Here is a 17,584-nt window from a genome sequence, read left to right on the forward strand (position 1 = left end):
GGTAAGTCTGTTTTTTCCCTTATAGCATTCTCTATCCGATGTAAGATTAAAGATGCCTTAGGAAATGAGTTGAGTGTCTGTCCTACTTCACTACTTAAGAAAACGATTGATGGTGTTCCCTTCAACAGCACCTGTACTAAAGTGGGAACCGTACAGAGAAGTTAGAATGGCCCTGAGCAAGAATGACATGCAAATTTGAGAAGTATTCCATATTTTTGATGACTTTGTTCTTTGCTTCTTGTATTTTTGTTTCATATAATGCACAAGTTAACTAAGACAGAAAGGTTCTTCCAAAAACCTATAAATTAAAATCTAATTTATGTGCAATATTAGAATCACGCAGTTTTTGAAGTTTTGTAAAACTTGTCTATGTCATTAATCTAAACCTATTTTTAGGGGTGGGGATTTTTTGAATATTGAATAGATGTCCTTAATAATTATTCATTTTTACATTTATAATTTTTCTTTTAAGCAAAATGTGATAATTCATACCTTTTCTAAAAAATCAGTCTTATCCTGGTTTTTAAGTTTATTACTTTATTACATAAAGTTTCTCAAAGTATTTGATTATGATTTTAACTTTTTCTGCTTAATCTCTTGCCTATTTGCTTTCTGCTGTTTATTTGTGACTTATATATGTCTTCCTGGTATGTTTTGTTGAGTTCTGTCTGGTCTTTGGCAATCTGAAGAGAATAGCTTTTAAACTGCTCTGGCCTCTCTAGATTTTACTCTTTTTTTTTTTTTTTTTTAAAGTAAGTCTTATTAATTTTGAAATCTCCCCTTTTCCCTTTGTTAGGCTGAGACTTGAACCCAGGGCCTCTAGCATTAGGCAAGTGCCCAGCCACAGGGTGTCCTCACCAGGCCCGTAGTCTTGTTTTCGAAAGGTTCTTAAGGAGAATGGCATTCATTCATTAATCTTTTAATGAATTAAGTGCATTTATGTTTACAACCAAATCTTTGAGTGTCCTTTTAGCGGGATCCACGGCTTTTCTGTCTGTATTATCAGGTCCCAAATATTTCCTAATTTTCACTGTGAGTTCATCCTTAGCATACATACATTCTAAAGTCATAACACACAATTTTACTGAATACAAATGTGTATAGATCAACAGCGTTTAATCTTTTATTTCTTACTCAGTTACATTGATATCAGAATGTATGCTAAAAGTTATATATAGAAATGTTTATTCCTGGGGGAGGGAAAACTATGATCAAAATATATTTTGAACGCAAAATTTTAAATAAAAATGTAAAATATAGCTATATAGAGAAATTTCGTTTTTTATTAGTGGTCAAATTAAATTTTTATTTGCCTTTTTAATTGGTTGATAATTTCCTACTTATTGTTACTTGTATAATAAATTTTAGCCATCTTTCATCCCACCTGTTTCCCTCTCTTGCTGGACTTCTTCTCACTTTCCCAGTCTTGCTTGTATATCTTCCTTTTCCGTGCGGCTCATCCTGCCTGACTAGAGTTGCTTGCCAGAGCGTAGGTGGAAGGCTGCTTACCGGAGCAAGAACCATTGATGGGAGAAGATGACGCCCCTTCTCTGGACAGCTGTTACGCTTATAGTGTCTCAGGAAAGGGCGGGGCCTCATGGGTCCCGCTCTATCCATGCCGAGACATTGGGAAGTCCAGCCTCGTGCAGGTCTAGCTGCAGAAAACTCAGTTTCAGTGAACTCATGCATGCAATGGCTGCGTCATGCCCAGAAGACACTTTTTTTTTTTTTTGGCCACACATTCCCCATCCTTTGGTTCTTACGTTCTTTCTGCTCCTTCTTCCATGATGTTCCTTGGGCCTTGGAAGGGATGACAGAGCTTTCCCATTTAGTGCTAAACACTCCACCGTCCAAACATTCTTGGAACTTTGGCCAGTTATGGGCTTCTAGAAGCTTCTCTGATTAAGGCTGGGCATTGCCCTTATCTGTGGGTATAAACTTGAAGTATTTAGAAGACAGTTTGACAACATAACAATTTAGCAAAAATAATAATAATAGTTTTCCACGACCTCCCCAGCCATGGGCTCTTGAGTAGGAAGCACAAACTCTCTGCTGTGACAGGGGACCTTCAGTTCAACCAGAGAGACACCGGCTGTCCCCATAATAGTCATGCCCGTGTCACACTAAACCACACATTGTGTCTAGTGTGATAGATGATTAACTTGACAAGATACAGATTCCTTCTGTGAGGAAGGAACCATCTAGATTCAATATTCTCTGTCTCTGCCTGTGAAAGATTTTTTTGACTAGGTTAGTTAAAATGGGAAAACCCATACTAACTAGTGGCGCTGTTTCATGGCCCAGGTTGCGGCACAGCCCTCAGACACCAACATGGTCACATGTTGCAGGCCTAGATTCTGAGCCTCCATGCGGCTCCTGGGGGCACCATGGGCCACCAGACATCAACACAGACCCCAGCTGTGGTAGGACCATGGACCCAGACATGGTCTTCGGCAACAGCCTGGACCCGGATATCATCATGGCCCCAGGTGGCTGTACATGCCACTCAGATCCTCTCGGCCCCCTCAGTAGCGTGGCCCTCGGTTGTCAACCTGGCTCCAGGTTGCAGCCAGACCACAGGTCTCCTCAGGGCCCTCAGTGGCCCCTAAGTGGCGGCAGAAGCCACAGGCATCTTCTTATTTCCTCTCAGCGCTCCAGGGCCTCGGACCAAAACTGGCCCTTGGCAGAAGCCCAGGCCTGGAAATAGCCCCAGATTCAGGTGGTTCACATTAGCCTATTCCTCACCACCCTTTTCTCCTCAGATCTGGCTCTTTCCCCAGCCCATGAACCTCTCCACCTCTTTATCGCTTCCACCTCCATCTCCACCCTCTATCTGCTTACCACAATGGTGTCTGACACTCAGGTGCCATGGGTGCCGGGCAGTACTTGCTTGAGACCTGCTCAGGCCAGCTTCAGGACATGATGCGGTGCTGTTGCTCTTGCTCGGTTGCATCCTGGGGTTAGAGTTACCAGATAGCGGCTCCTGTCCTCCACCCCCCACCTCACCCCCTGCCAGTCACATGGCCTGGCATGGAACTGTGTCGGACCAGGGCTAGGGACCCTGAGCTGAATTTAATAACGTTTTTAAAACAGCGGCCATAGATACTTCTGAGAATTAGCTGAACACACTCCATCCACTCATTGAACATCTTACACAGTTTTACTTTTTGTCTTTTTGAAATATAACAGGTTAAACTCCATACCATAACTTGACAGACTGTACCAAGATATTTTGTTTGTTCTTATATTCACACTAGATTCTCTTTCATGGTACTTTCTGGAAACTCTTTTTTGATAATAGATGCTTGGGTTTGTGAATGGAAACTATCTTGGAGTTCAAAGCCAGGATATAGACAAAATGGTTTTTTGTTTGTTTGTTGTCCAGGATAAATCGTTAGGTTAAAAGTTATTTTTCCTTGCACTTTGAAGATGTTTTCCATTATTGGTTATTGATAAGAAAGCAGAGAAAAATCGTAAAGAGAGCTGTGATCAACACGGCTCTGGTTGGACTCACCATCCCTTGGGGCTCTACTTACAAAAGACCACTGACATGACTTGAAAGAACTTGGGTGTCATTGTACCAGCTACACTTAAGAATGTCATCGGTTGTTTTCTTCTCTACTTAGTGCTTTGATGAGATTCTGTTAAAAATAAAGCACAGATAAACAGAAAGAACAAATAAATTTAATAAACAAATTATCCACCAACTAAAGAAAACCTTTTTCTTTTCTTTCTTTCTTTCTTTCTTTCTTTCTTTCTTTCTTTCTTTTCTCTCTCTCTCTCTTGCTTGCTTTCTTGCTTTCTAGCTTTATCAGATAGTCTTTTATTGAAATATTTTCTTTCATGGCTTTTTAACAAGCTGAGCATTCCGCTGCATCAATGCTGATGTCATGAGGGTCCAGGATCATCTTAATATTTCCAGAAAGTTCTCTGGCTAGAGACAAGTGCTACATCTGCTGGGCAATGTTGATGATCTCATCAAAACTGGTATTTCCACCATGTTTCATCTTCATCTGTTTCTGTCTCTTGGTGGCTCCTTGAGGTCCCTGATGACCAGGCAGGGGGCACCACCTCATCTGGGCCTGTCTGGTCTGGATGGTCAATTTTGCTGTAATCCTCAGACCTTTCTAGTTACTGGGGCTTTGGCAATGTCATCACCAACTTTTTTTGGAGACAGACTCAGGCAACTGATCTCTGGGGCCAAGGCAGATGTGGTTGCCCACCTCACCTCTGGCAAACCTCAAGTACAAAACTTTGATCTCCTGGGGTTTGAACTTGGGAGGCATGGTGGAGGTGGCTGGTGATGGATGAACCTGGATTCGGGATGACTGAAGAAAGTTATATGATAGCCTCCTCTGAGCCAAAAGTCGAAAAGCAAGAAAACCATTTTCAGTTGGGCTAACTTTTTGAAAAGCTGGCGAAGGTCATTTGAGGAACAATGAAATCATGACTTTAATCCAGCTTTTAGTTCATCTTTCCTAATATTTAGTCTAGTTCACTGACATGTTATTGGATTAAAAGATCTGCTTTTGTTTTGGATTGTCTACAGAAGCTTGCTGATCTGACTACTTTTGTCAAAGAGAAAATATACAGTAATTGCAGCAACTGTTTTATTTTACAGGGCTGTTGAGTGCAGACTGCAAACACCATGTCTGACTCGGTAATTCTTCGCAGTGTGAAGAAATTTGGAGAGGAGAATCATGCTTTTGAATCAGACGGATCGAGTAAGTGGCCTTTGAATTTCCTTGAGTATTAAGCAAAGAAAAATAAAGACAAAGGTGAGGCTAATCCGTCGAGGTTTGAAGACACAGAGAGAAGTCAGCTACGACATGTGGAGCTATTGCTGGGCACGGGGCCTGACATACAGCATCCAGAATCCATGTTGTGCCACATCTGGAAGCTCCGTGTTGGTATGCACAGCCCGTGACCCAGGGGCAGCATCTCCCATGAGAACTCCTTCCTAGGTAGAGCAGGGTTGTTCAGCACTGGCCATTGTGATAACTTTATCCCGGTATCATTACTGATCACAGTGGCAACAGTAAGTGTTAAGGGCTTCTGCTCCTGGCAGGAATGAGACTGTGTGGGAGGCGCCCTGCAGCATTACTCCCTGGCATGTTGTGAGCACCGACTCTAGGCTGTCATTTGTTGATTAAGTCGTATGCTTCTATATTTTCCAGACAGAGAAATCAAGGCTTTGCTAGCTTCTTAAAAGTTGGTAAAAATCACAAGAGTTATGACTCACGGAATCATGATTCTAGTCCAGTTTTCCGATTCTCAAGCCCTGTGTCTAAACTGTAATGTATCTTTAGTCTTACTGCAATTGTGTTAAAAATGCCAGTGGAACCAATAAATGATGGCCATGATAACAAATACCCCTTAGGGCTTTTTTCTCTGTTTTTTTTTTTTTTGTGCCCCTGTAGACCCAGTTCCATTTCCTACCGACATTTGCTCTATGCGTGCTGACAAAAAAAATACATAAAAATAGTACATATTCAATACCAGTATAAAAGATATCTTACAGCCAATTTGTGATCTGCTTAATACAAAGATTTTGATGATGTCTAAGGAACCAAACGATAAAGTAATTCCCATTTCCATAGATAATTTTAAATAACCATATTCACTTCAGCCAGTTTAGAACTGGTAGCTTCCATCAGGCACCGTGGCTCACATCTGTAATCCCAGCCCTTGGGAGACTGAAGCAGGAGAATTGCCAGGAGTCAGAGTTCCCAGCCCAGCTTGCATGACAGAATGAGAGATCCTGTCTCAAAGAGGAAAAACAAACAAACAAACCAACTTCCTTTTGATATTTAGAAAATATAAACATTTTGTGATCTGGAGAAAAAAAATCCAAATATATAGTCAAAGCAGCAGGAGGGAGGGATAGAAGAAGAGAGAGAAAGAGGGAGGGGGAGAGAGAGAAAAAGATGGAGAGAGGAAACAATTATTTTATAATATTTTTTGAGTAAAAGTACTGCACAGAAATGCTTATGATTGTGTTGCATTTGGACATGATTTTTATTAACTTCTCTATACATTGTTTTCATCCTGACAGATAACAATGATAAGAAACCAAGGTGAGTAGAGTAGCCTTTTCAACAACACAACATCTTCTCTAGAAGGATTTCAGAGTATTCCTATAAATGCAGTAATGGCTCAGCGGTTAAGAGCACTGCCTGTTCTTCCAAAGGTCCCGAGTTCAGTTCCCAGCAACCACATGGTGGCTCACAACCATCTGTCATGAGATCTGGCGCCCTCTAGAGGAAGAGACCTGGTCAGTCATCCTCATCAATTAGACCATGAAACCCAACATGGACAAGTTCAACAGAACCGCCATATACGGGCTGCCCATGCGTGCATCAGCATTGCCAGGGCAGAAATTCATTTCATTTCATTTCTGCAAATGCAGAGCAGAGCATTTTCATATGCATTACTTCCCATGCATGGGTACAATGTTTTCTTCTCTTTAAAGCCTCATAGGATATCCCTTCCTGGTTAGTCCAGGCTTCTGCCCGCGCATCCCAGTCCACTGCCAGCCCAAACAAGCAGGAAAGCACGGGACGATAAGTGTGGTTTCACGAGTGCTAGGAGCTCCTCCAACTTCATACCCCCCCCCTCCCTGAGGCGACTATACACTCCTCAAATTGAACTCTTAGAGCTTTCTTTTCAGCACGCCAGCTTGAGCCGACAGGTAAACGTGTATGGGGCAGGGTTAGCTGGGTCTGCCTCGGAGAAGCCGTACCACGTGAGCTCCTCACATTGGAGGGGGGCGGTAGTGGTGGCAGAAGGTTGGTTTAAGAAATGTGAAGTACTTCATGATATAAGGAGGTGTGGTAAGATTAACTCCGGGCTAGGAGGGATCAGGTGGCCCCAGTCCTCCGGAAGTCCCACTGGAAGGCTGAGAAGAAACAGAGTCACCAAGAGGAGGTTATGTTATTTTTTCACTAATTTTTAATTTTTTTTAAATTTTTTTTAATTTATTTATTATGTTTACAACATTCTGCCTCGATGTATGCCTGCACACCAGAGAAGGGCGCCAGATCTCAGTACAGATGGTTGTGAGCCACCATGTGGTTGCTGGGAATTGAACCCAGGACCTCTGGCAGAGCAGCCAGTGCTCGCTCTTAACCTCTGAGCCATCTCTCCAGCCCCTTCACTAATTTTTTAATACAACATATTTTGATCATGTTTTTGTCCTCCAGTTCCTACCACATCCTTCACATCTCCCTACCTACAGAACTTTATGTTCTCTCTCTCTTTCTCTCTCACAAAAAAAAAAACTCACAAAAATGAAAATCAAAACAAACAAACGAAAAGCCCCCAATAAGACAAAGAATGTCAAAAATAAATATATAAAAGGAATAAAAAAGTCCCCAACAGACAATCTATTAGGGAATTTATACTCCTGGGCATGGGGCCTGCCCCGAACTATACAACCATCCACTATATATACCCAGCGACACACAGTTGGAGAAAATGAATTTTCTGTTTGCTAACAGGTATCAATAGCAAATCTTCTCTGTTCAGGGTGAGATCCCGGGTCCCCTTCTTCCTCTCAGTGCTGGGACCCTGTCTGGCTTGAAGCTGTGCAGGTCTTGTGTGTGTGGCCACGGTCTCTGTGAGTTCACGTGTGCATCAGTCCTATTTCAACAGGACTTGGCGTCCTCCATCACCTCTGGCTCTTAGAGTCTTTCTGCCTTCTCTTCTGCACAGATCTCTGAGCCTTGATGAAGACATCCCATTTCGGACTCAGTGCTCCGAAGAGATAGAATAAATAATATAAATTATGAAAACTTTGCATGGTAGCTACTGAGAATGTGCAACTTTTTTTTCTGATAAAAAAGCAAGAATTGGAAGCGAAGGTTTAAGATGTGTGAGGCAGGGAAGATGTTATTGAAATCTTAACCATCTTGGCTAGGGAACGCCCTGCTGAGGAGATTGAGACTCAGAGCGAAAGTCCAAAGTTAGAGTAACTGTCTACCTTTGTGGGTGTCTAAGAAAGGACATTTTGGGAGGGAGCACATTTGGCAAAGGCCAAATGCCTGGCTTCGGAAGAACTAGACTATGTTTATTTTATATCTCCTGCTGATTTCACTTACTATTACCTATGTATACATGAGTCTATGGCTGACCTCTGGAGAATGGGCAGTCCACTAAGGGTCTCATTCCTGAAGAAAATGAACCCCCTCCCCATATACACTTTCAGATGCCACTGGCTGCCTGTGACTCCTCAGCTAGGTGTGGGGCTGTTGACTGAGGTTTCTGTCCCTCCCAGCTATTATTCAGCCTGTTTCACACAGTTGTTAAGTCCCAAAGAAATCACACAGAGGTCTACATTAATTATAAACTGATTGTCCCAGTAGCTCAGGCTTCTTATTAACTCTTACAACTTATATTAGTCCATTATTCTTGTCTATGTTAACCACATGGCTTGGTACCTTTTTCAGCGAGGTATTCTCATCTTGCTTGCTCTATGTCTGGATCATGACTGCAGACTGTAGAATCCTCTTTCCAGAATTCTTCTGTTTTCATTGCCCCGCCTCTACTTCCTGCCTGGTTGCCCTGCCTATACTTCCTACATGGCTACTGGCCCATCAGCATTTTATTAAACAAGTACAAAAAAACAAATGTTTACAGGGCAAAAACGATTGTCCCACAGCATGGGGCCTTGTGAGCCTTTCCCCCACCCGTGCCGTAATGTTGACTAGTGTGGCCCTGTGCAGGTCTTGACCAGGCATCCACAGGTGTTGAGAGTTCATGTGTGCAAAATACATTAAAATACTGGGTTTGGTTAGAATTTCCCAGCCAGAGGGAACATTCTTTCTTACTAAAGAATGATTCAGGGAGTAATGAATAGGGAGAAATTCTCATCATTTTTTTTGGGGGGGGGAGGAAAGACCTTTAAATGTCTGTTTTTCTCCTCAGGACACAAGAGAAAAAGAAAGGTGAAGAGTTTCAAGTTGGCTTCTTTGAACTGGTAATAAAACCATGCTGACTTATTTGGTTGATTTTGCAACTGTGAATGACTCACATACTGGAGAAAGTACCAATTCTTTAGTCATATTGGCAGAATTTAACCCATGATCAACCATGTAGCCGTGCGCTTTACCTGTGTGGTAACACGCTGAATAGTGATTAGAAATTCAGTGCTCATCTTCGATATCATCAAAACCAATTGGAATAGAATCAGCGGACTCACAATTATAATTTTATTAAGGAAAAAATCCCTATCACAATAACTCCCAAAACAGTAGATCATATATAGCCCATTCTTATGAGAAGTCTTTGGAAATTCCATAGTTTTAGGGATTTATCCCAGATTTGTGTAGAATGAAGGCATTTCAAAGGAAAAATCTGCTCACTGTCCAGATGGGCTCTCCAAGCTGAGAGGCAACTTATTGTTGAAAGCTCATCCAGTATATCTAGCCGGTAATGGCCCCCATGATGACAGCTTACAGGGTAGTGAAGTCAGCTACTGGCCCGAGGAGACTAGATTCAAAGATTCGGATGTAATGTAAGAGTCTAATGTCGTAGACAATTGATGGGTGATTAGTGTGACGACCACTGCTCAGACATGACTCCCACAAGCACCTGGTGTTGAAGGCTGTTTATCAGAATCTAAGTGGAATCAAGTAGGCCTTCTGTCTGCCCTGCGTTTCATCTATAATCTCTGAACCCTTTGTTTTTCAAGTTTCGGTTTTCTTCATCGACCGACAATTGGCTGATGTTTGTGGGAAGTCTGTGTGCAATGCTCCACGGAATGGCCCAGCCAGGCATCCTTATTATTTTTGGTATAATGATAGATATTTTTATTGAGTATGACATTGAAAGACAAGAACTCGCGATTCCAGGAAAAGCGTGTATAAATAACACCATCGTATGGATCAACAACTCCTTCAACCAGAACGTGACAAATGGAACACCATGTGGGTAGGCTATTTTTCTTTTTGTTGTATCTTAAATTAGAATTCAAAACATCCAAAGGAAATATTGACGGAGTTGGAATGGCACCTAACACAAAAGAACAGAAAAACAAATTTACCCGTGTTGATAGAAATTTGTTAACCTTGCAGTTATTCCTGCCCTTTCAGGTCTCAAAACATCAACAGGCATTGCTGATCAAGCACCCAGCAACAATTAACGACTATGTTTACTGTAAGCCTGAGCAGAACACTGTCAATACGTATTGTCACCAAGGAGATTACTGAATTTCACTTGAGTCTCCTAGACAAAAGCTCCTTCCCTGCTAGTCCCCTTTTGCCCCTTGGCTTTGTCCCCTCTCTGTGTGTTTCATGTGCATGCTGCATTAGAGGGATAAGAATCAATAGTTACAGCCAGTAACTAAGTTACTGTGACCCTGTGGCCCTGAAAAAGTAGCCAGAACTCAGACTACCTCAGTCTGAGATACACCCAACAGGCAGACCGCTTGGTAATCAGTGAGTCTGCAGTACGCGTGTGCTGACTCACGTGGTGGTGGCATGGACCTTACACCTGCCTTGTGCGGCCTCCAGTGCAGAACAAGTTCACTGGCACATATGAATCCATATGCTCAGGCTCATGGGTCCAAGGAAGGGCGTATCCTTCCTAGAAAGACGCTTAGGATGGCTGCCTCAAATACGTTTTTGTTTCTCATATTAAATTTTGAAAAATGTTGACAGGCTTGATTTAAATTATGGGTCTTTCTAAATCATTAAAATTCTTCCATCATGTCATCTACTTTGAGGGTCTTTCACTCCTTCAATCAAAAATACTTTGAGATGTCAATTAAGTAACATGAACTTGTAGAGGCCTCAGGGACCCACTGTGAGTCACATCTTTATATTTGCAGAGCCTTGGTCTAGTCAGCCAGATGGCCGTTCATCCAGTAATCATTCATAAAACATTAGTTATAAACTAATGGTGGTAGATGAGGCAAAGCCCAAAATTCTATGCAAGGCAGAGAATCATCCTTTCAAAATTAATAAGCAGACACTGGGGAGATCGCTAAGTGGGTATAGTGCTCGCTATGTAAACAAGAAGACCTGTGTTCAGATCCCTGGCACCCACATAAAAATCAGGAATGACATCAAGATGAGGTAGAATTATGCTTCTCCTTTTGTGTTAAGGCTGGGCAAGGCAACCCGGTATGAGGAATGGGTTCCTGGAAGCCAGCCAAAGCTTTAGGGACAGGCTCTGCTTCTTCCCCTAGGAGTCCTACAAGTAGAGGGAGACCTGGCCCTTTCTGAACAGAAACAGAGAAGTGGGTTGTGGTAGCGGGGGTGTTGGGTGTGGTATTGTGTTGTGTGGAGTGAGGTATAGGGAGGGCAGGGGAGGATAGGAAAAAGGGGAAACTGCAGTTGGGATGTCAAATAAATGAATAGATTTAATTAATCATAATAATAATATTTTTAAAAGCAATGTCTGCATCTGTAAGTCTAGAGCTGAGGGAAAAGGTTAGGAAGAGACAAAAAGACAAGCTCCCCAGATTTTGCTGGCCAGTCAGCCTAGCTATCAGTGATCTCCAGGAGTGGTGAGAGGCCCTGTCTCAAAAATAAGGTGAAAATGTGTGTGTGTGTGTGTGTGTCCCTCACATACATGCACATATGCACACACATACTTGCATATGCTACAATACACATTTGAAAAGGCAAGTTTAAAAATTAGCAAGTCAACACATTGGAAATAAATTTGCTGGCATCTGAATTTGTGTGTTTCCCTAAGCTTGCAAAGATATTGTCTTCTGAAAGAGACTGATTTTAATGGGTTCTCTAAAGCTCCGCATTTCCTTTGGAGGGCAGAAATGAGCTACTTTTTTTTTTTTTTTTTTTTTTGAGAGTGATATCACCACAGCCATTGATAACCACTGGGCCATTAAATCATAAAAACAAATGTTAGGTCGAAATGGGAGACATTTCCAGCGCATTAGCTGTCTACAGACACATGTGAACTGAAGAGCGAATCTAGCTTTGGTGTTTACACCACAGGCATTGGTAAGCAAGGGATTTCCTGTAGCTACCAGCACTCATTGGTTCATCTTACTAGGTAGGCCTTATACCTGAAATTGAACAAATGTTGCAGCCTGGAACTTTCGGAAGAACATTGGCCTCAGCAGAGTTCCCATGATACAAGTATTTAATCGATCATTTGATAAGGCATAAAAAAAGATGAAGCATTAAAAACGGTCCTTTGTCTTTCTCTTCTAAAATAATCATATAGGTAAGGTAGAATAGCTTCAGGCTTACTTTTCTTAGATTATTCATTTACCTGGACCTCTTGGACAAGTTAAATCTTCTACTGTAGTTATTGCAGCCGCCATTATGAGTACCATTTTTTTTTTTACAGTTGTGGGGTGAGAATGTTTTGAAAATGGAGTTGGGTGTATTCCCGGATAAGGGAGAGAACATTTTCTCATGGGTCAGGGTTAAAACGCCTCTCAAGTTACCTAATTCTTTCAAAAGCCTTTCTTGGAAGAACTCATTGTTAAGGATACATGATTGCGTAATTATGGCACAATAGTTGTGCTGGTCAGGGATCTGTAAGGCAAGGCAGTAACTTCAGCGGGGTTCATGTGCAGGCCGCGGCAGGAGCTGGTTTTGTACTTTTGCTAACCCGAATTGTACATTCCTCTTTACTGGGTGGGATATGAAAGCTGAACTCTTACAAATAGTTCTTATTCAGCAACCCTGATAAGGATTAGAGACCAGAATCCATCTCTCACTGAGTGCCTTATTTTCTTAGTTTTATTTTTTCTTGTCTCGCTGCTCTGAGCCAGTCTTCCCACGCAGTGTTGAGTAGGAGCCGCCAGAGTACGTGCCCTTGTCTCTGTCTCATCTTTGAAGTCCTTCACCGTTGTGAATGGTGCGAGCTGTAGGTTTTCACAGGTGCCTTTGATCTGTTGAAGGGGTTGCCTTCTATTCCTGGTTCGAGAGGTTTTTAGCCATTAAGAGGTACTTATTTTGGCCAAAACTTCTGTTAGAGTTTGTGAACTTGTGTGTGCAGATGTGTATGTAGACAAGAGGCCTTCATTGGATGTCTTCCGTTCCCCGTCTTATTTTTATTTACATTTTAAAATTAATTTATGATCTATTTCAGACACGCATATAACACACTCTGGGCATAGCCGTCTTGCCACCCTCGATTATCCTTCTCACAAAACCCTTTCCTCTTTCTGCTAGTATGTCCCTATCCCACTTTTAGGTCTTGTGTTTTGTTTTTGCTTTGGGACCCACTGGGTTCAACCAGGGCCATTAGCGTGAGCATGGGCGTGAATGCATCTGCTGGGGCCCCGAGAGCTCACTGGTTATATCATGTGAGTTGGGGTCTTTCACTGAACCCAGAGCTTACACAGTCTGCTAGATGGCTTACTAGAAAGCCCCAAAGGTCCTCCTGTCTCTTGAAGGGGTTGTAGGTATATGCAGGAGTTGCAGGTGCATGGGGCGCAACTGGCTTTTTCATGAGTGGTGGGGATCAGATTCAGGTCTTGTGCTGATGTGGCAAGTGCTTTGTCACCTGAGCATCCCGGGTCTCCTCGTTGTCTAGGATTCTTGTGACTGTACTCATTAGACATATCACCATGTACTTTTTGATTTTTTTCTTATTAGTTTGGAATCATAGAGTGAATTTGAAAGCATTTCTTTCAAGTTTACATTTTTTTAAGCTTTAAAATAAACATCGATATTTAACTAGTTGGTAAAATTTATCCTTGACGCCATCTAGTCTTTCCCTTGCTGGGTGCTTTTGATTGTTGTTTCAGTCTCTTTGCTGTATATAAATCTGTTCTGGTTTATTTATTTCTCTGATAAAATTTTGAGTTAATACATTAAGATTACAAATATATTTTTGTACGATGAGACATTTTGACATTTGTTTACATTGTAGGGTGTCTAAATTATCCTAATCAACATATATATCATTATATATACTTTTTATGATGCAAACACTTAAAAGCCCCCCTTTAGAATTCTCAAGTATTCAAAGACACAGTCACTAGCTGTAGCTGTGCTGTGCAATGGGACTCTTACACTGGATTCCTTTGCACCCAAATTTTCTATCTTTTGATAAAAATCTGCTGCTTTCCTCACTCCCAGTTCCTGAATACCATTTTATTATTTCCTGTGGGTTCCAATTTTCAGATTCTCTGTGTAAGTGAGATTGCATGACATCACTTCCTGTATCTGGCTGACTTCACTTCATGAGAAGGCTTCCAGCTGAAAGGGCGTCCCCTTCTTTTTGAAGGCTAAATAGTATTCTATTGTGTACATGCTACATTTTCTTCACTGAGAAATTGTTGGACACTTACTTTGTCCAATATAGGCATAGACTGCCTTAAAATATGTATTGAAAAGCAAAAGAACTAGAGCTAAATTCATTAAAAATAAAATGAACCTACCAAATTTCAATATTAATTGTAGTTGCAGCAATAGAGCCTGTGGTGGTATTGGTGGACAGACAGTATTCAGAAATCTGTTCACAAAAATAAGCATGCCTATTATGTTTTAAATAAGGATGGAAATAAATTCAATGGAGGAAAGATAACTTCTAATGATATTGGAGCAACTAGGGGTTCATGGGGAATAGAGGTAAAAACTGTAAGAAGGTGGACTCAGGAGACCCATGGACTTAAATATTTTTTAAACTATTGTTTTTTATAGCTGTATTTGAGATTACTTTCATGTTCTAGGTTAGACAATGAGACTTTTCGACCTGAAATCCGAAGCAGAGCACATAAAAGAGAAAATTATTTTTTTCTATTAGAGGCAAACTCAGGCTACTAGGGAACGGTGACAGCTGAAACCTGCAGGCTGGGGAAGTGTGCGCTGAAGAACCTCCTCTGTCTTTTCCTTTCCTAAATAAATGGGATCCGCACCATTAAACTAGCTCTTCAAGTCCAGCATCATTATCAACAAATATGCTAATTCTCACATTGCAGAAGTCCCTTCTTTCCTGGATACCGATTCGGAGTGTTGGTTCCTCCCTTGCCCGGCTCTGTGCGCCCACGTCCCGTGTCACAACACGACATCTCTGCAGGAGTGGAGAGAGCTGCTTAGGGTTCTGTGCTGCCACTTCTTCTTCAACTCACGAACTAACCCTAGTGAGAGACGCTTGTGGGCCATAGTCAGTGGAAAGCAGGGCTGATGGGAGGGTCTGTCTCTCCCCTGTAGGAATACGACAAACACATTTTAAAATGTTCCTCTGGAGTGGAGAAGGTGGAAAGCTGGCTGATCCCCAAGAGGGGTGAAACAGTAAGCTCTCGCTTGACAGCTCAAGTCTTTCTAGAACTGTCTTTGCAGGCAGTCCAACTGGCTGGTTAAAATCTTTCTCTGCGTGTGAATGAGCAAAAGGGGACGAGCTGGATCCCTCTGGGTCCACTCTTTTCTAAAAACTGCCATGTGTTGTAGCATCTTTGTGTAAGAAAATGAAGATTGTGAACATATTTGTGGCATAATTGCTGCTGTAAACACTACTCAGGGATTTGACTGGATCAGTTGTAACACTACACTAATGAAGCACAATGCCTTCCCCTATTTAAGAGAAATACGTAGTAAGTTTACAATAAAGCCCTCTAAACCTACCAGGGTAAGCTCTGATAACTGGATCCTACTTGTAAATCTCAGCGCTTTTCCCTCTTTTTAAGGTTGTTGGACATCGAAGGTGAAATAATGACCTACTCGGGCATCTACGCAGGAATCGGTGCGATTGTCCTTATCCTAGGATACATTCAAGTTAGTTGAACCTCCGTTTTCTTTACAGACCAACATCTGGCTTCGTAGACACCACTATGAAACTGGAAATGCTGCTTTTAGCTTTGAAGCTGTTCAGAAACCCTAAGAACAGCAGGTCTACTCAAGAAAGATGTGAGAGACCTGGACAATTCAGCTGACAGCTGAACCAGTCGGTGCAAGCCATTGCGCAGGGAGACAGAGTAGACCTCCCTACCCCTGACCATCCCTGTTTGTTCTGCTCTTCCCAGCCCGGGCATCAAGAGCTGCAGTATATCTGTAGGCTGAAGCTGAGCAGCATGGAGAACGCGGGGCACTGAGAGGTTAACAGAGCAAAGAGTAGATTCCTTTTTTTCCTCCTTCTTTGCTGAGGTCTAACCAAGTGGCATTCCAGGCCCGACTCTGTAATTCTGAATCAGATTTTCTAGTGTTAAGTAATCAAAGGGTTTAAGCTTACTTAGCTTTATTAAAGAAGGAAGATATTTCATGTTTTGCCACCTTCTGTAGAAACAAAGGTAATGAATTTTCCACTTCACTTATGGAAGGATTTCGGGTATCATTAATTGTAAAGAGAAACTGATCCATTTCTTACTGAGTCTTCACGTGATACTTTTTTCTTTTCTCTTTTTTTGGGGGGGGAGGGGGAGGAATCTATCAACAAATGAGATTCCCTGCTTTGAGCGTGACTTTTGTCTTATATTGTCCCCAAATCATTTTTTTTTTCGAGACAGGGTTTCTCCGTAGTTTTTGGTTCCTGTCCTGGAACTAGCGCTTGTAGACCAGGCTGGTCTCGAACTCACAGAGATCCGCCTGCCTCTGCCTCCCGAGTGCTGGGATTAAAGGCGTGCGCCACCACCGCCCGGCTCCCCCAAATCATTTTTGAACACTGTACTTAGATCACATGGATGCCTAGAGGTTTATACCAAGGAGAAAGCAGGGAAGTGGTGTGCAAAAAGAGCGAGCCTGGAGCATCCGTGTCTCAGTGTGGATGCTGTAGCCTGTTTCCCTTGATGTAGACAGTGAAACCCAACAGGCAAAATTCAAAGACAGTGGCCTGTCCGCTCGCCAGAACTGGAGTCAAAGCCGGATCTCTGGGCACCCCTGCAAATGTTGAGCTCACTTCCCCATCAACAGGGGGTGTCAGAGCTCGTACCTTAGTGTCCAAGGAGAGCCACTTTGTGAATGACTTCCCTCTTCTTTTCCGCTACTCCCAACCATAACTATGGGAAGTGTGAGCTGTCAGGAATAGGAGAAGAGAATAAATGAATGTGCTCAGCGCTGCCATGTTAAACACGCCTCTGTCCACTTCCAGATAAAATTCTGGGTCATCGCTGGGGCTCGTCAAACAAGGAAAATGAGGAAAATTTACTTTCAGAGGATAATGAGGATGGAAATTGGATGGTTTGACTGTACTTCAGTGGGAGAGCTGAATTCAAGATTCTCCGAGTAAGTAGCTTGTACAACTATGCTATAATGTATTGTTTTGATTAAAAAAAAAACACGGTTATGAGTTAAGTCCTTGTTAGTCTAGCAGGTGAAAGCTGGAGGCAGAATGATCAGAAGTTCAAGGACATTCAAAGCCAGCCTGGGCTATATGACACCTTGGTTTTAAAAATTATCAAATAAATAAATAAAAATAAATTAGACTTTCATAGGTATGACATTTTTTATAGATAATAGCTTATAATATAGTTAGTAAAAAAGACAGGTTATTACAATTTGTTTGTAGATTATTGGTCAAAATATTAGACATGAATTATTACAGGAGCGAGTTTAGATATGTGACATTGTTTGACATAAGGTGAAACTGAGAGACAGTCCTGACACCCTACACACACATGGAAAAATACACTTGGAAGTAATTGTTTTGCTATGTCTGTGAAGGC

At 42.0% G+C, this 17,584-nt stretch overlaps 1 protein-coding gene and 1 non-coding gene across 2 annotated transcripts in view; both read left to right on the forward strand.

Moving 5' to 3' along the window:
* Positions 1 to 17,584, forward strand: part of Abcb11 (ATP binding cassette subfamily B member 11) — a 71,755-nt gene that overhangs the window by 5,009 nt on the left and 49,162 nt on the right. Inside the window, exons 2-7 of the mRNA XM_050121925.1 lie at positions 4,622 to 4,724; positions 6,056 to 6,077; positions 8,926 to 8,977; positions 9,692 to 9,930; positions 15,614 to 15,701; positions 17,011 to 17,144. Coding sequence (XP_049977882.1) covers positions 4,649 to 4,724; positions 6,056 to 6,077; positions 8,926 to 8,977; positions 9,692 to 9,930; positions 15,614 to 15,701; positions 17,011 to 17,144 — 611 coding nt within the window. The 5' untranslated portion in view covers positions 4,622 to 4,648. The remainder of the gene's footprint in view (positions 1 to 4,621; positions 4,725 to 6,055; positions 6,078 to 8,925; positions 8,978 to 9,691; positions 9,931 to 15,613; positions 15,702 to 17,010; positions 17,145 to 17,584) is intronic.
* Positions 113 to 217, forward strand: LOC126489722 (U6 spliceosomal RNA). The gene has a single exon (XR_007589001.1). It is a non-coding gene; the product is annotated as a U6 spliceosomal RNA (small nuclear RNA).

This window comes from Alexandromys fortis, unplaced genomic scaffold (genome assembly GCF_014885135.2).
Source record: "Alexandromys fortis isolate MF-2015 unplaced genomic scaffold, M_Fortis_MF-2015_v1.1 scaffold_8_9099976_23576923, whole genome shotgun sequence".
NCBI classification, from domain to species: Eukaryota; Metazoa; Chordata; class Mammalia; order Rodentia; family Cricetidae; genus Alexandromys; species Alexandromys fortis.